This window comes from Antechinus flavipes, chromosome 5 (genome assembly GCF_016432865.1).
Source record: "Antechinus flavipes isolate AdamAnt ecotype Samford, QLD, Australia chromosome 5, AdamAnt_v2, whole genome shotgun sequence".
NCBI classification, from domain to species: domain Eukaryota; kingdom Metazoa; phylum Chordata; class Mammalia; order Dasyuromorphia; family Dasyuridae; genus Antechinus; species Antechinus flavipes.
In genome coordinates, this window is record NC_067402.1 from 13,426,546 (window position 1) to 13,445,333 (window position 18,788).

At 45.0% G+C, this 18,788-nt stretch overlaps 1 protein-coding gene and 1 long non-coding RNA gene across 2 annotated transcripts in view; both read left to right on the forward strand.

The window, feature by feature from the left end:
• The first annotated feature begins 4,491 nt into the window (after positions 1-4,491).
• The window catches only part of KLHL7 (kelch like family member 7), a 52,036-nt gene continuing 37,739 nt past the window's right edge, over positions 4,492-18,788 (forward strand). Inside the window, exon 1 of the mRNA XM_051961480.1 lies at positions 4,492-4,769. Coding sequence (XP_051817440.1) covers positions 4,650-4,769 — 120 coding nt within the window. The 5' untranslated portion in view covers positions 4,492-4,649. The remainder of the gene's footprint in view (positions 4,770-18,788) is intronic.
• On the forward strand, positions 4,813-9,503 carry LOC127538026 (uncharacterized). Its single transcript, XR_007947663.1, has 2 exons — positions 4,813-6,022; positions 6,126-9,503. It is a non-coding gene; the product is annotated as an uncharacterized LOC127538026 (long non-coding RNA).

Below are 18,788 nucleotides of genomic sequence, written 5' to 3' on the forward strand. Positions count from 1 at the left end.
TGCAGTGGATAGAGCACAGCCCTGGAGTCAGGAGGACTTGACCTCAGACACGTAATACTTCCTAGATTTGTGACCCTGGCAAGTCACTTAATCTTAATTACTTAAAAAAATTATTTTTTAAAAAGGACTGAATGAAAAATTTAATAAGGGAGCACTCACTATATGGAAAGTACCAGGGATACAAAGAGCAAAGTAAAACAATTCATGTTCCCAAGGATCTGACTCTTACATAGCTGGCAGCTAGCTGCCCAGGTAGTGGAGGCTTTAGGGGCAAGTCAAATGGAAAGGTCAATGGTTCATGGGACTCAGTGGTAAAGCAGAAAATCTCGTTTAATGATATTTCCATTGACAAAGACATGTCCATTTTTGACACTGACCCATTTGATGGTGTCAGTGTTGGTGTGGACATTGGACAGGAAAGCAGAGATAAGGAGGGAAGGCGTTCCAGATGAGATGGAATGTCATGTGTCCATTTGCCTGAGTTAATGGCTTGCTTGGTTGGTTTGTTTCTGAGTCCACAGGCTCAGATAACTGGATAGGGAAGATAATCGATTTCCCTGATCCATTATATTATTATTTACTAACAAATGCTTCTCTACATGTATTTTATGGGGGGGGGGGGAGAAAGGAGTAAGCCAGCACTAAAAACAAGCCCAAAGACAAAATCTATATATGATAATGAGATTTATTGAAGGATTTCTTTGGAACATATTGAGATCACAGGAGGACTTCAGGTAGAGAATGATGCAAGTTCTTCAAATCTGGTTCATAAAGTTTTGTTACTGTTGTTGTTATTCGATCATTTCAGTCATGCCAGACTTTTCATGATCTCATTTTTGGAAAAAATATTGGAGAGATTTGTGGGCCTCCATTATTCAGTCAGCTAGATGCCTGCTGTGTAAGACCAATTAATTGGGGATATAGTTACAAAGATGACTTCCCAACTTTGCCTTATTAGACAGAAAAGGTCCTAACTCTGAAGTGACAGTGATGAGAGACAGCCTGATTTAGTGCAATAAACAGTGAACTGCCTCGTAGCCAGGAAATCTTTAAGTTAGAATCTCACTTCAGACATTTATTTAGTGGCAGTTTCTGTTTCCTCCTCTGATAAACAGGGATGATAATAGTATCTTCCTAATAAGATTGTTGTAAGAAGTAGATACAAGAAAAGAAATGTAAATACCAAATGAGAAAATCTATGTAAAGGGATTTGAAAACCTTGAAGTGTTGTGAAAATGCTAGCTAGTATTATATTTTACCAATGTATTTGCAGGGACTGCTGAGAAGTAGAAATGTTACTTGGATGCTATTTCCTGGTCAGTGCATTGGAATCCTTGAATTTTGATTTAGATTGCAGAGGGAATGAAACAGAAAAACAGGGGAAACAATCTGACTCACGATTTGGCTGACTTTGTAAATTAATTAATTAGACTTGTTTTGTAGAATTAGGAGCCTGCTCTTTACTAACTACTTTAGCTGGACTCTGGGAAACATTAATCCATGAACAATTTCCCAGAACCCAGGGATTCACTCCCTACAGAAAGCTCTGAGCTCTCTAAGGGTTTGTTTGGGGGCATCACACAGCATTGGCAACATGAAGTCTGTTCAAAGCCTACATTTCCCCCCATGAGTATTTTATTTTTTCCAAATATATGTAAACATAGTTTTCCATATTCATTTTTGTAAAACTGTTTTCTAAATCTTTCTCCTCACTCCTTTACCTTCCCCCTTCCCCAAGACAAGAAGCAATCTGATATAAGTTAAATGTGTACATTTTTTCCTTTCAAACATATTTCCATGATTTTCATGTTGTGCAATAAATAAAAATAAGACCAAAAAAAAAAAAAAAAAAAGACAACATACAAACAAAAAGGTGACAATACTATGCTTTAATTCACATTCAGTCTCCATAGTTCTCTCTCTGGATGTGACTGGCATTTTCTACCCCAAGTCTACTGGAATTAAAGCCTACATTGAGTTGGAAGGAGAGGAGGGAGATTCAGGCCAGCTCTGATCCAGTCTGACTGCAGTGCAGTTGTTTATCCCCAGAAGCACCGCAGCAGCCCTTCTACTACTATATCATACAGGGCGAATTCACAATGTAGTATCTTTGAAGTATCCAAATCTAGGTTTTATAGTATTTCCTTTAGGGCCCCACACCTACTCAGTGTTCCTTGTATCCCTTGAACTGTTTCATGTGGAGCCAGATACATAGTAGGAAATGAAAGAATGTATCATCTATTGGGTTCCATTTTCAGCAAAGAAAGGTTTCCTCCACAACGAATGGCAAGGGGGTTCTTGATCTCCCTCATCTTTGCTTGAAGACCTCCCGTGGGGGGACCCCATAAACTCCAAAGTAGCTCATTTGGGCCAGTTCTAATAGTTTGCAGCTTTTCCACATGTCTGCAGTGTGCTTCTCCCTAACCTTTCCCCATTACTCCCAAATCTGGCCTTTAAAGCCAGACAGACCTGACAATCCTTCAGAAACTTTTAAGACAACGTTCGTGTTCTTCCTAAGTTGTCAAAACTTGACATGATGGTGCTGGGAATGACGGGGTCCAGTTAGGAGTGATATCAGAATACATGATGTTTTCAGGGATCCTCAAACTTTTTAAATCGGGGGCCAGTTTACTGTCCCTCAGACTGTTGGAGGGCCGGACTATAGTAAAAACAAAAACTTTGTTTTGTGGGCCTTTAAATAAAGAAATTTCATAGCCCTGGGGGAGGGGGATAAACGTCCTCAGCTGCCACATCTGGCCCGCGGGCTGTTGTTTGAGGACCCCTGAGTTTATTGTGAAGTCAGGTGATTAAAAGCCCAAAGCCAGGGATGGTGTCGGGCAAGACTGATGGGAGCCATCAGCCCAGAGCTGTCCGTATGGACCGGGGCACAGGACCACCCCGTTACGGCTGCTGAATCCTGGTTCCCCCGTCCCACTAGCTAGTCGGTCTCAGTGACCAAGCTGGCTGCTCTGCTCTGGCTAAGGCTGGCTGCTCACTAGACAAAACCAAGAGCTTACAAAATGTAATTTTTAGTATGTGCAAGGGGAAGGGTTGGAACTTTATCTGGGGTACACAGAGAGTGGGAGCTCAGACAATGCCTTCGGGCCCCTTAAGCTTATCTATGTGAAACATGCCTAAAGGATGTGACTGTAAAATTTATATGCTTCTTTATATCAGGAAAGGAATTAATTTTGCTAAGGGAGGAGGGGGCCCGTATCTTGTCGTTCCTTCAGACATAATATGGGGTCTTTAGGAATTGTACCCATTTCACAAAGTCTTTGGTTCTTCTCAGAATCTCAGGACTGGAAGGAACTTCTGGGGCCTCCTCCAGCCCCAGAACTAGAGCCTCTCTATAATATCCCCATCATCCAACTCCTAGCTGAAACCTTGTGAGCAGGAGCCAATCACCTTCTGAGGTGCATTGCACTTTGGGAAAGCTGGCGAGAACTCTCTTTCCTTGGACTGAACCAAAGTCTGCTCCCTCTGCCATTTCCAATCATAGATTTAGAGCTGGGAAGGCCCTCAAAATCCATCTTCCAGTCCAGCTTCCCCATTTGACAGATGAGCTATTTGCCCAGAGTTAAGCAAGTCCTATTTATCAGAAGCAGTATTTGAACCCAGCCCCTCTGATTCCCAAACGACTGCTTTGTGGGGACCTCCTTAGCACGGACTCCGGCTTGGGCCTTACAGCCTACAGGACATTTATATCCACCTTCATCGGGCTGGGGATGCCGTTCATGGCTCCAAGCAGACTGAAGCATGCTGGGAGTCTGAGTTAGCTCAAATGGAGATTCATTCCTTAGGAAAAAGCCCACTTGAGAGTCCTCTCCTTTCTCGAGATCTTTTCCTGGTCCCGCCCCGATTTCCCTCATCTCAGCATCCAAAACACAGCGATGCTGGTCTCAGTTTCCCCGACTTTGAGCGGCCGTGAAAGCCCCCCACGAGATCCGGGACTCCAAATCCTCCCTCCCACCTCCCGCAGAGAAGCGACGCTTTCCGTGGGATGGGACGCGAGCTGGACTAACTTAGAGGGCTTGTGACCTCCATTTATAGATGAGTGTTGGCCGCGGAGACCTGGGCATTTGGGGCTCTACTTGAATGGCTGTGTAAGTTCCTTCCCCTCAGCCTCAGTTTCCCCATCTGTAAATGGAGTGCGGTTGGACCAGAAAATCAAGGGCCCTTCCAGCTCTATCTAAGGGCCCCAGGCCAGAAGCCTTTCCCTCCATTTCCCCATTTGGAGGTGGCGGGGAAGCCCGGGGGTGCGGGCCCCAGTCCCAGGCCCGCGCGGCCTCAGCTACAGAAGCGGAGCCTGCGCCCGGCGGTGACGTGAGTCCGCGGCGGGCCCTCCCCCCCTTATTCCTCTCTCCTGGGCCCTCGGGGAGACCCTGTGCGCAGGCTCGGTGGCCGGGCTCGCGTTCGGCCGGCCCAACGTAGCGGGCCCGGGGCGGGCCCGGGGTAAGGGGCGGGGGCCCGGGGCGGGCTGAAGGGCGGGGGCGGGAGCCCGGGGCGGGTCGAGGAGCGGGGGAGGGAGCCCGGGGCGTTCCATCTGCTGCTCTCGGGGTTGAGCGGGTGAGTGTGAGTGTGTGTGCGTGCGTGTGTATGCGTGTGCGCGTGCGCGCGGGGTCGTGCCGCGCGTGTGCCCAGGGAGGATGGCAGCGTCCGGCGCGGAAAAAAGCAACAAGAAGAAAACCGAGAAAAAGCTCGCGGCCCGGGAGGAGGCCAAGCTGCTGGCGAGCTTCATGGGCGTCATGAATAACATGCGGAAGCAGGTACCGCCCCCGGGAGGAGGGGCAGGGCCGGGAGGGGGGGAGGGGCAGGCCGGGGAGGGGGAGGGGCGAGAATGGGACTCCCTCTCCTGCGGCCCTTCGGGGGCGCCCGCCTCCTAACTCCGCGCTGCGCCCGCTGACCCCTTCCCCCTTCTCCTCCCCCGGAGCCTGACCACCGAAGGAAACCCTCGGGCCCCGCGGACGCGCCCCGTCGTGGCCTCCTGGCTTTAGAAGGAGAAAGGACCTTGACTGGTCCAAGGTCAACCAGGGAATGAGAGGCCGACAGGGATTCGAATTCAGACCTTGTGACTCCAGTCTAGCATTCTGCGTCAATCAAGAAGCATTTGTGGTTGTTTAAAAAAAAAAAAAAAAAGGCACCCAGTTCTACGGTCTGGGAAAACCTAGACCAAAGTGAAACAGACCCTGCCTTCAGGGAACTTACATGGGGCGGGGGAGGAGCGGGAGAATATGTTACCCAAGTGAAACTGACCCAGTGAAACCGACCCTGCGGGGGGGAGGGGGGAGGAAAGGGGCACTAAGACAAAAGCAAAAGTGAAATAAACCCAGTGAAACTGACACCGTGAAATTGACCCAGCTCCGGGGGGAGGGCACTGAGACAAAGACAAAAGAGAAATCCAGTGAAACTGATTCAGTGAAACTGACCTGCTCTGAGGGGATGGGGGAGAGCACTAAGACAGACAAAAGTGAAATAAACCGAGAGAAACTGACTCAGTGAAACAGACCCTGTCCGCTCCTCCCAAACAAAAACGAAAGTGAACGATCTTGCCCTCAGGGAGTTTGCTTTCTCTACTCCGGGTAGAGATGGAATCCCCGGAGCTGATGCCCAGGTGGCTCTTTCCCTACACCACCGATGCCAAATGGTGCCTCGGAGTACTCGATTTGGCATCGAAAGACCTGAATTCAAATCCTCCCTCTACCACACCCTAGTTGTGTGAGCCTAAACAAGTCACTTCACTCTACACGTTTCCTCCTCCTGAGGTCCCCTCCCCTTCTACATCTATGATCTAGACATTTCTCTTAATGTCCCCAGGAAGGGGATTAGGAAAGGTTTATTTATTCTACTAAATATTGATGCGGGATGAGGTGGAGGAGGAGAGTTGATAGATGTTAAAGACCAACCTTTCTGTTTATATTTATCCAGAACGGAAACATTCACCAGTAAATATGGCGGTGCGTCATGGAAACAGTTTTGTTTCCCAGATAACCTTTTCCCCTGGGAAAGTGGAGAAAGGAAGGTGTGTTTTGGAAATAGACTCTGGGGATGAGTATAAACATTATGAGCTGTTATGCAGACTGGCTCTGACATTCAAGGCCCTTCCTCTGATAATCCCACCACAGATCTCTGGAGCAGTTTTCCAGGACAATGCCGTTTCAGCCAAACTAGACTCATCACAGTCCTCTTCTTCATCCATCTACCAGCCTTTCCTCTTATAGTCCTTCCAGACTCAGACTCCACCTCTTCCCCCTCCCATTTCTGTGACCTCCTCCCAGAAGCCTTCCCTGAACCCAGTAGCAGAAATCTTCCGCTCCAGCACCTCCCCCCCAGCATCTGTCCTGCACAACCACATGCCACATCCTTGAGCTGTTCCTTTAAGAATTTTGTTTACCGTGGCAGGAACCCTTTGGGGTAGGGACTGGGTTGGTTTATCATCTTTCCATCCATTCCTACCACAGGAGGTAGAGAAGGGAAGAGAGAGGAGAGGTCTGCTTTGGCCACATTGGGCTTGTGATCACTCCGGGGCAGCCAGTTTAGGGACGTCAGTTGGTAGCGTGGGGCTGAAGCTCAGGGGAAAGCCTGAGCCTGGATGTAGGGAGTGGGAGTCATGTGGAGAAAGCACCGCCAACCCCTAGAAGAAGGGCAAGTTACCAAGAAAGAGGGTTAGGGTTAGAGAGCAGAGCAGAGGGCCCCCCAGTGCACACAACAGGCGCTTAATAAATGTTTGTGGCTCTGTGCTGCAACGGCCAGCTCTAGCACTCTCAGCAAATAAAAATAGGAGCTAAGATTTGCAATGAGTGTCTTCCTTCTGCATTTTTTGCCTTACTTTTAGCAATGGAAATTAGGACCATGAACCATGGGGCAATGGACAGTTAGGACATCAAATCTAGTTCTCTTTGTTATTTTGTAAAGCTGGCGTTTTCCCATGGGGGTAGAGTGAAATGTGGCTTTGGAAGGGGAGAGCCTGTGAGCCGATGGATTCTGGGTGTCTTAGCACATCAGGGTAAGACATCTAGAGGAGAGCTCCTAAAGCAGGCCTTCTCAAACTTTTGTTTTCAGTATCTTTATCTTATTAAAAAATGATTGAGGATCTCTCCAAAGCGTTTTTGTTTATCTGGATTATATTTCTAGACATTTACCATATTGGAAATAAAAACTCTTTTTGAATCTGTAGACTCTCTAAAAGGGTTTCAGAGATCCCCAGGATTCTCTAGATCATACTTTGAGAACCACTGTCCTAAAGGGATGAAGGGCCTCAAGTCCATATCAAATGAGGCTGTTTGAAAAGGAAGGAGTCAGGGCAGCCAGATGGTGCAGTAGATAGAGTACTAGGCCTGAAGTCAGGAGGATCTGAGTTCAAATGTGACCTCAGACACTTAACATTTCCTAGCTGTGTGATCCTGGGCAAGTCACTTAACTCCAATTGCCTTTGCAAAAAAAAAAAAAAAAGGAAGAAAGAAAGAAAAGAAAAGGAAGGAAAAAGAAGAGAACCCTGGCAGTGTTGGGGGTGGGGGTGGGGGTGGGAAGGATAGTAGCATTCTTCCAGTATTTGAAGGGCTGTATGTTTTAGTCCCAAGAGCAATTGAGAGGAGCAGCAGCCAGGCCCCTCCAGTGCTTGGGATCAGAACAGCTTCACCTATCAGAGTTATCCCACTCTCGGTGGTGACATGGCTTCCCACTCATCCCTGTTGTTTAAGCAAAGGCTGAGCAAGTACCCATCTGTTACCGTGGAGACGCTGTTCCTGGACGTGGGCTGGCTGACAGCTCTGAATCCCATAAGGGTGGGAATGCAGTGATTTCTGTGATTTAGGTGTATCCAGGTGATTTTTTTCTCTACTTGGATTGAAATGGCTGTGTGGGTGGCCTGTGCTTGGGGCCTGCAGGTCCCTGAAGTCTCTGCCACATCTTTCCAGGTGCCCAAGTCACTGAGATAGCTCGTTAAAGCTCTTACTTGTGTCCAGTCCTGGGCTAAACACTCCACACAGAAATACCAGCCAGGAAGACTCCCTTGCCCTCAAGGAGCTCACGTTCTGCTGGGAAAGACAACCTATACAGCAGCCCTAGAAAGCTGGCGTGGCCAGGAAGCTGGGGCGGAGGCTCCTAGCAAGATAAACCCCCAAACTCCCCTGTCAGAGCTGGGGGGGGGGGCCCTGACCCATGGAAGATGCCAGAGCCATCGCCTATGTGTGTGGATACGGAGCCCTAGTGAGCCCTAGCAAACCCTAGCAAGCCCTGGTGAGACTTAATGAGCCTTAGTGAGCCTTAGCAAGCCCTCGTGAGCCTGAGCAAGCCCTGGTGAGCCTTAGCAAGCCCTGGTGAACCTTAGCAAGCCCTAGTGAGTTTTAGCAAGCCCTAGTGAGCCTTAGCGAGCCCTAGTGACTTTTAGCAAGCCCTAGTGAGCCTTAGCAAGCCCTAGTGAGCCTTAGCAAGCCCTAGTGAGCCTTAGCAAGCCCTCGTGAGCCTTAGCAAGCCCTGGTGAGCCTTAGCAAGCCCTGGTGAGCCTTAGCAAGCCCTCGTGAGCCTTAGCAAGCCCTAGTGAGCCTTAGCAAGCCCTCGTGAGCCTTAGCAAGCCCTGGTGAGCCTTAGCAAGCCCTAGTGAGTTTTAGCAAGCCCTGGTGAGCCTTAGCAAGTCCTGGTGAGCCTTAGCAAGCCCTCGTGAGCCTTAGCAAGCCCTAGTGAGCTTTAGCAAGCCCTGGTGAGACTTGGTGAGGCCTTGTGAGCCCTAGCAAGCCTTAACTCCAATGTGGACATCCCTTGGGAATTTTAAACATATTTGACATTTTTTAAATGATATTAATCTCTGGCAAAGAAAGGAACCGAATTTCAATAACAGCTCCCATACCCAACTACTTCCATTTCAATAAAAGCCAGAAACTCCAAGTTCTGTTTGTTCTCTCTTCCCTTCCGGCTTCTATTAGTGCAGGTCCTTCTGTCGTTGTGGGCTTTGTGAATGTCGGAGTTGTCACTTCTGCAGTGCAGTGTGTGTTGTTACCCACTGGCTAGGACCTCATTATCTTCTGCTGTCACCCTCTCTGGTCACAGAGGGGCTTCTAGTCTGTCACTACTGGAAGTAAAGCAGTAACAAATCTTTCTGTGCAATCTGGCCAGCTTCTTTAACCCAGCGCTATTTTTCTTTAGTCCAAGTCTCCCTTGGGTGCAGCGTGGCCTGCCCGGGCCACCGGACACCGGACCTCCTGCGCTCCAGGTAGCTGCCGGACGGCAGGGAGCGTCCCCAACCACCAATGCCGGGCCTCTGAGCAGAGATGGCCTTGAAGGCATCAGGGATGTGAGGGGTGGAATCGGTTTTATCATCAGCTTTTTATATTTTTACGTGACTTCTTTTAAAAATGTGGCCTGGAGCCCTTGGGCAACCTGGCGAGGCCTATGGAGCCTTTCTCAGAGTTAGGTTCACTGAAGGAAATGCTAAATTTTGATTAGAGATGAGTGGATATAGAGATGTAGAGTTTTTGCCCTCTTAGTTCATAGAGCCTCCCCTCCCCCCCCCCAAAAAAAAGTCTATGAACCACAGACTGAGAAACTTTATCTAGATAATTCTAATAATAAAGATTCTGAGGAGAGAAGATGAGGATGAGAATAAAAAGAAGGACCAGATTTGGAAGGGAAGAGGAGGAAACCAGCCTGAACTAAGCATCTCCTCTGTGCCAGGCACTGAGCTCAGTACTTTACAAAGATAATTTTTTTTGATCAATAAACTAGATCTTATTTCTATGTGAGAACTTAATGAAGATGGCCTGGCAGCAAGTGTTTGAGAATATTTTGGTACAGAAGGACAGAGGGCATCATCCACACACACACACACGCACACACACGCACACGTGCACACACACACACACGTGCGCACACACACACACACACACACACACACTCCTCCCTCTCCTCTCCCTCTTTCTCTTTCCCCCTTCTCTTTTTTCTCTCCTCTCTGTTTCTCTCCCTCTTGTATATAATAGATATACAAGATTATATACTTATATAATATATTAAGTATATATAATATTTCTATTTTGTAGATATTATACATAATGTTATATAATAGATATACAAGATATATCCCTCTCTTTGGAACCATCACAATAGATATTCTACATGTTAACCTTCTTTAAGTATAAACTCTTTAAGGATAAGGGATTTTGGGGGGATCTCTGTCACCCCACCACTGAAGCTTTGCAAGAAGAAGCTTTAACCCAGCACTATTTTTCTTTAGTCCAAGTCTCCCTTGGGTGCAGCGTGGCCTGCCCGGGCCTCCTGTGCTCCAGGTAGCTGTCACTACTGGACTGGTTGTTGTTTGTCCTTCATTCTCAAGGAGGACCATGACATCAGGGAGGTGACACTATGACATGCAAGTGAATTGGATTTAAGTGAGGGAGGGCTGAGCAACATCATCTGCCTCACTTTCCCTTCCAGAGCCATCTGGAGCTGGTAGTAAGACTTAGATCAAGATTACTGGAGATGGCCCAGGATGAAATGCAAGCTCTTTGCCTTTTTAAGCTAAGGTCTTTAATAGGTCTCAGTCTGTCTGACAGAGGCCGCATCCATTCAGTGATTAAAGCGAGGTAGCAATTGCGACAAAGAATCCCTTCTTTCAAGGAAAAAAAAAAAAAAAAACTCAACAAATAAGTTTTGGAGGGGAAACTCTCAGGGTTTCTGGCCAAAGATTCAGAGATCCAAAAGGAAAAAAAAAAAAAAAAAGCTTTTAAAAGCATCTGTAGGTAGGTGTATGCTATTCTGTGTGGACAGAGGAAGGGATGAAGGAAGAAAGGAAGGAAGGGGAAAAGGAAGGAAGAAAGGAAAGCATTTGTTTTTCGAAGAAGTAAAGATAACCTTTAACTAGCTCTCATAATTTGCATGGGGTCCCAATTTCCACCCTCCTCCTTCAGGCAAAGAATACTTTGCTAAGGAACAAACTTCCAAATCATTCAGAGGTAAATGAGTGAGGGGGAAGGCTTTCCCCTAGATATTATTTTTCCAATTATTCTTTTTTTTTTAATAAAGGAAAAAAGTTTGCTTTCTTTAAAAAGAAATAAAAAGGCCTTAACATTTCACCTTTCTTTTATGAAAGAAATGAGGACTATTTTAGTGGACTGGAAGGCCCAGTAGTTTGGGTATCATGGACAAGCCTTGCTGGGGGCTACCAACTAACAGGAAAAGTTCACTGACATGCTGGTTGGTTTCCTTGACTATAAATAAGAGTCACATTAGATGAACTCCTAAGGATCAAGGGGTTTTGAACTGAAAGGGAGGTTGAACAGGTCTCCTTGTCGAAGCCCTTTGTTTCTCAGGTACTTCCCCAGCCTTGACCTTGGGAAGTAGCAGAACTCTGCTTAGGCCTATTTGGGGCTCCCAGTTTAAAAGCAGACTGCTGAGATGCAAAAAGGCAAAAGTAAGGGGGGAAAACTCTAAATAATCTTCTCCAAGTAGTTGCGGGAAGTAGACTTTTCCAAGCTAGTGGCGAAGTGACAAGCTCTGGTGCTTGTCCGGAGTTAGTACAACGATCCCGTCCACTGAGGATTGTTTGGGCCTTGTTGGCATCAGAGACACGGAGCTACAAGAGGAGAACACCATTAGAGCCCCAAGTCATTTAAAAACAAAGACACCACAACATTATATTTAGCTGGTCCTTTGTCTTCTTCAAGTCGGCCAGGAATAGAGAGGGCAGTTCCCATTCATCATCATCAACCTCTTTTAACATTAATTGGCAAAGAGTGGAGAGATTGGGGAATTTCATAAGCTGAGACCAGCCAGGTATCTGAATTCAGAAGAGGATTTCTCCAAGATTGATGGCTACAGAGGAAGCCCCATTAGCTCTTCTGGAGGGGAGGGACATGTGCAGGTTATCTTATTGATTTTTTTTTAAACATCCTTGTCAATTTTCAACCCCTCTTCTGTAGAGGAGAACCAAGAAAGGCTATTAAGCACAAGAAGGCAACCCATTGATCCCACGCAGCTGTGCTGGCCAGCGTGGCCTCCACCTCCAGGCCTCCGTCTCCACTGAAAGTGGAGGAGCCTCCTTGACTACTTAGCTGCCAAGGACCGCGGTGGTCAGAGCGCAGAGGGCCTCGTGATGCTTTCCCTATTCTGCTGCCGTCGAGTGTAAAGTGTTCTCCTGTATCTTGACTGCGTTCGCGTTCGATCATGGTGGGTTGTGGCTCACAGGTGGCTGCAGTGAGTGGTTCCTGGCAAGCTGAGGGCGGGAGGCCGGCGTTCTGGACCCCAAAATCTCATTAGGTGAATGCTTACGCCGGGCTTGTTGTGTGCAGAGACTCTGTGGGGCTTCCCAGATACAAAGTGGTTAATAATATGTAGCCTTTTCTCGGCCTGTTTCCATTTTGATTTTACAGTAGCAGTTGACACTGATCCCTACTTGCCCCTTCTCCATACTCCCTTTCCCCTTGAGCTACTGAGATACTAAGTTACCCTCCACTGGCCTTTCTCTGACTCCTCAGGCTTCATTTGGTATTTCCTGTAGTTCTAGTTCCTGCCCACTTTCTTCAGTCTCTCATTCACTCCCATCTCTTCAGTGAATCTTTCTGGTTAAGTTCAAAATCTATAGAATAAAACTGACTTCTGTGATCTGATTCTAAATGATATTTTCATTGTTCTCTCTCTTTCTGTGTGTGTGTGTCTGTCTGTCTGTCTCTCTGTTTCTGTCTCTCTGTCTCTCTGTCTCTCACTCACTCTCTCTCTCTCTCTCTCTCTCTCTCTTTCTCTCTCTGTCTCTCTTTCTTTCTCTCACTCACTCTCTCTGTGTGTCTCTGTCTCTCTTCTTTTCTCCCCTTTAAGGCATAGCTCAAATGTTACTTCCTAGTTCTCTTCTCATTTTTCTCTCCTTTTAAGAATATTTTGAATGGTTTTTATTTTTGTTTTTAACATAGCACCTTCATGTTCAAGTGTATTTTTTCTCCTTCCCCAGTCATCCTTTATGTTTGGGTGGAAGAAGAAGGAAAAACTTATTATTTACTATGGGCCAGGCACTACTAAGTGACATACAAACATCTCATTTAACAACTTAATGTAGTTACTATTATTATCCGCATTCTACAGTAGAGGCCCATGCAAGTTAAGTGACTTGTGCAGGGTCATACAGCTGGTAACTATCTGAGGCTGGATTTGAACTAGGGTCTTTCGGACGCCAGGCCCAGTGTTTTCTCCACTTCGCCGCCTGATTGCCTCTTCAGCACAACATTGTTACTCTTCTAGTTCTGTTCAGCACCAAGTGATTATGAGTGGAGATGGATGGCAGGAGTAATCCACGATTGAGATTTAGTAAAGCATGAGCAGGGATAGGATATAAGAGAACAAGGAATTCAACATATTAAGACTGTATCTAATTGAACTAATTCACCAAGGTCAAAATTAGGGAGGGAGGAGAGTTTACCAGAACAAAGGTGATGACCTGGGATGGTCCTGAAGGTGGAAGGAGAGGTTAGAGCTTGTCGGGAGGGAAGTCATTGAGCATAGGAAGAGAAGTAAAAAGAAAAGATTTGTATCAGATGGAAGAAAGTTAGAGTTCTTAAACATGAAAAGGAAGACCTTGCGTTTAATGTTAAGATCGAGGGTCAAACCTTTCTTGTCCATAGCTGAGGTCGCATGGAGAAAGAAGGATGTGGGCATTCCCTAGGTCGGGGAACTGGGCATTGAGAGCATCTGACAGGATATCTGCTTATGAGTCGCAATTGCCCAGAATGAGGGTCATTATGAAGAAAAAGAAGGAGATTCCCCTAGGGATAGAACCTTGGAACCAGAACTAGTAAGGATGGTTAAGGAGACAGCCAAGGAGGAAGGTCTGATTGTCTCATGCCTTCTCATGATCATTCTGTCCTGTCTACCTCACCATGTAGGTAGGTCTTTGCTCAAAGACTTTGTCATCTTCCATTTCTTCAGCAATCTCGCCCCATTGAGAATTTCCCTTCTGCCTCTAACCTTCAGTCTCTTTCTCTGAGTATGATAACATACTCAGGATTCCCTTAATCCAAAAAAACCAGAACCACCAAATGCCAACAAGTCTTTGTCTCCTCTGCCTCCAGCTTACATCTCTCTTCTCTTTGACTCTAAACTTTTAAGGGGGGAGAAGGGGAAGAGGTCACATTTGCTACCTCTAGATTCATTAGCCATTTTCATTTTTTTAAATTAAAGCTTTTTATTTTCCAAATATATGCATGGATAATTTTCAATATTCACCCTTGCAAAACTCTGTATTCTAAATTTCCCCTTTTTCCTTCCTCCCACCCTCTCCCCTAGATGGGCAAGTAATCCCATATATGTTAAGTATGTACAATTCATTATATATTTCCACAATTATCATGCTGCACAAGAAAAATCAGATCAAAGAGGGAAAAAAATGATAAAGCAAAACAAAAAGCAAGCAAACAACATTAAAAAGGTGAAAATGCTATATTGTGATCCACCCTCAGTTCCCACAGTCCTCTCTCTGGGTGCAGATGCCTCTCTTCATCACAAGACCATTGGAACTCAGCCACTTTGTTTTTGTTTTTTTTTTGTTTGTTTGTTTTTGTTTGGGGGGGGGGTTGCTGAGGCAAAATAAGGTTAAGTGACTTGCCTAGGGTCATACAGCTAAGAAGGGTTAAGTATCTGAGATTAGATTTGAACTTGGGTCCTCCTGACTTCAGGGCTGATACTCTATCCACCTAACTGCCCCTTGGCCACTTTCTTTGAACGGATTCTTTAAAATAAATTTTGTTGCTATATTTTGACACCATCTACATCCTACAACCTCTCCCTCCCTGATAACCACACACACTTTATCCAACCTCTCACCTGGCCTCTCTCCTCCTGTTCAGTACCTAATCATCAATGTGCCGTAGTGAAGATAATATTGTAGTCACAGTCAGGAAAACTTTGGATCAAGTCTCACTTCGGATGTTAGCTGTGCAATTCTGGGCAAGTTATTGAACATTTCTGTGCCTTGCTTTCCTTATTTGTAAAATGGAGTAAATTGGTAACTGGATGACTTTTTAAAGGTTCATTCCAGCTCTGAATGCTAGCTGAGTTCAAATGTCATCTCCTACCTGAAGGTTTTTGTGATTTTCCCTCAATCAGAAATGATCCTTTCTCTTTCAGATATCATTTAACACTTTCTTTTTAATAATACATTTTTGTTCTTTTAAAATTTTATTTATTTTCATTTATTTAATAATATCTAATGTAATGATTAATTAAATAATTATTTAATTTTTTTGATTTAATATTTTATTTTTCCAAATACCAACTAAGATAGTTTTCAACATTCACCTTTGCAAAACTTTGTGTTCCAAATTTTTCTCTCCTCCACCCCCAAGACAGCAAGCAATCCAATATAGGTTAAATATGTGGAATTTTTCTAAACACTCCCATTATAATACATTTTTATTGATGTATTTTTTATAGCATCACAATTTCCCTCATTGTTCTTCCCTCTTTCACCCCAGAGAGCTATCTTATATGATAAATAATATTTTTGAAGGCCAAAATAAAATTAGAAAGTCAGCATAATTAAAGGCAAAATATATGGATTGTACAACACTTGTTGACCTCCTACTTCTGCCAAAGATGACAGTCTTTGTAATTTCACAATGTAAACATTTGTTTAGATTTCTATGAGTAATTGTTCTTTATTATTTACATTGTTGGAATCATCGTAAATGCTGTTTTCTTGGCTCTTCTTCCTTCCTTCCAAATCAGTTCATGGATCTCTATTCAGGCTTCTCTATCTTCTCCACATTTGAACAGTAACATTTCATTCCACTCATGGATCACCATGTGTTTAGCCATTCCCCAAACAATGGGTATCCACCTTGTTTCTAATTATTTGCTCGTGTGAAAAGTGCTGCAATAAATGGTATATATGGAGATTTTCTTTTTTCAGTGACCTCCTTGGAGTATAAACCTAGTAAGAGAATCTCTGGATTAAAGATTATGGACACTTTAGTCTCTTTATTTGAATAATTTTAAATTTCTTTCCAAACTAATCACAGCAATTCCCAGCTCTATTAATAATGCCCTATTAGCGTGCCCATCTTCCCACAATTCCTCTAACAATGACTGTCCCCATTTTTTGGCAACTTTTGTCAATTTGCGGGTGAAAGTTTAAGGTTATTTTGATTGGCATTTCTCTTATTATTGGTAATTTGGAGCACTCTTTCTTTTTTTTATTTTTGTAAATATTATTTTATTCATTTTCAATTACATGTAAAAATAACTCTGACCATTCATTTTTGTAAGATTTTGAGTTCTAAATTTTTTTTCTTCCCTTCCCCAAATGGCAAGCAATCCGATAAAGTGTATTCATGCAAAATCATGGAAGCATATTAGTCATGTTGTGAAAAAAGAAACAGAACAAAAGAATCAAAAGTTTCTTAAACTGTGGATCATGATCCCATAGGAAGTCTCATAATTGAATGTGGGGGTAATAAAATTATGATTTACCCTAGTAAATATTTGATTTGGATACCTGCTTCATACTGTAACATATTTAACATATATAGTATATACTGCTATAGATATAGATAGATAGATAGTATATATATAGTATATATAACATATATAGTAATTTTTCTTTTGAGAACTGTTCATATTTGGTCACTTGTCTTTTAGTAAATGTACATTTCTTGGTTATACTTCATGGCCTTTTTTTTTTCCTTTTTTCTTTCTTTCTTTTTTTTCTTCTTCTTTATTTTTTTATGGCTAAGGCAACTGGAGTTAAGTGACTTGACCCAAGTCACACCCCTAGGAAAAGTTAAGTATCTGAGACCAGATTTGAACTCAGGTCCTCCTGACTTCAGGGCTGATGCTCTATCTACTGCACCCCCAGCTGCCCCTCTTCATGGCGTTTTAACACAAAATACAGAAAGATATTTGTGAATATGTCCTGTCTTCTCTGTTTGATTGTAAGCTCCATGAGGAAAAGGCCTTTGTCTTTAGCTTGCGAGCTAGCGTAGTGTTCTGCATGCAAGAATCTCTTAGTAAATGGTCTTTAGAATCAATGGAGATATTTTATTTGAAGAGCTTGTAGTATAGTAGAGAAGACAAGTTAGATACAAATATTGTATTTTCTTTTGGTTTATAATTAAATACACAAGAGAGTTCCCAAAAGAAAGAACTCTGTTCTAAGGGGATCAAGGAGGCTATGGCCTCAAATTGGAACTTAAAAGAGGAATGGGATTCCAATCAGCAGAGACTGACATTGGGAAGAGGAGGATGAAATCTCTAGTGTAAGATTTGTGAAGAAAATTCATTGAGATGGGGACTTGGGAGGCGCCTGGTAGCAGTCTGAATGTGTCAGTAGTGTAACAACATTGAGAGAGTTGATTTCAAGCAATTATATAATAACTCGAATGTCCATCCTTACGACTTGCTGTCCAGTGCAGAAAGCCCCACAGTTGTACTTTTACTGTCACTTCTTGGAGGCAGCTCAGTGTATGGCAAAGATGGCAGGATCTTAAGCTTGAGCTAGTATTTGCATCCCTCTTCTACACTGTGTGAAACGGTGTAGCTTCTTAGCTTCTCGGGGCTTCCATTTTCTTATTTGTAAAAATGAAAGGGTTAGTCTCAGTGACCTCAAAGATCCTTTTCAACTCTGAGAGCCTGTGATTTTGTAATTATAAAGTGGTAGAGGTGGGAAGTGCCACAAGAGGGAAGGCAGCAGGCAGTGGCTCTTGGATGGAGCCAGTGGGTTTCTTGGAGAAAGTAGGTCTTCAACCTAAAGTATAATTAAGATTAGGATCAGCAAAGAGGAGATGGAGTAATCCTGCCTTGAGGATGGCCGGGAGTGTGTGCGCGCACGCGCGTGTGTGTGTGTGTGTGTGTGTGTGTGTGTGTGTGCATGTGCGCTTGGGGGTGGGGGGGATAAAGGAAGGAGATGAGCTGGATCTGGGAAGAACTTGGCAGCCTGCAGGCCATTACTTCCAAGGCTCAGACATTGTGCCGGGTTCTGTGGGACACATAAAGAAGCTTGACCCTCTGAAGGCTCGCAGTCTTGCTTTGGTGGGGAGGTGCAGACAAGAAGATTGCTACTCATTGTGTACTTGCTTGAGTAAGTAATGATGGGAGCAGGATGGGCAGCTCACTTCGGCCCAGGTGGACTTTGAAGTGACATTGAACCCGAACTAAGACTTAAGCCTTGGACTAACTTAGTTCACTAGGGATCAATGTCAAGTCTGATACTGGAGTACAAGAAATCACTTCCCCAAGTATAAGATGGGTGGAGATGGGGGGAGAAAGAGCATTGGTGGCAAAAGACCCGGGGTTTTCATGGACTGCAAGCTCAGTATGAAGCAACACTGTGAGGGGCAGCTGCAAAAGTGAAGGAATGAATGAAACGGTGTTTGCAGAGCACTGGGAATCCCGATGGGGGGTCAGCCCACCCCGCCCCACCCCCCTCTCTGGGAGCTCACATTCTAATGGGCAAGAAAAATACGTAAGGAAGATTTAGCGGCCGGTCTCTTGGTCTTTAGAGTGGAGAACAAGGCCGATGGTGATCCCTTCTCTTCAATGATTTCTATGGATACAATCCTCAGCCTCATATGCTGGCCCATTTCACAGGACTGTGGACCTGAGTCTCAGCAGCTGTGGCTGTATGTGCTGCAGAAGCAGGTACCGGGCACTGGCTCCCCAGGAAACCACTGAGGAGGCTGATCCCAAGGTTCCTGGGCCACAGTTTGTACCCTCCCCACGCGGAGGGTCCCAGCGTCCAAGAAAAGGGAGAGGAGCCAGAGTCGTGTGTCCTGTTCTGGAAGCCACAGCTTAAGGACACAGAGCGCGGCGAGGGCGGG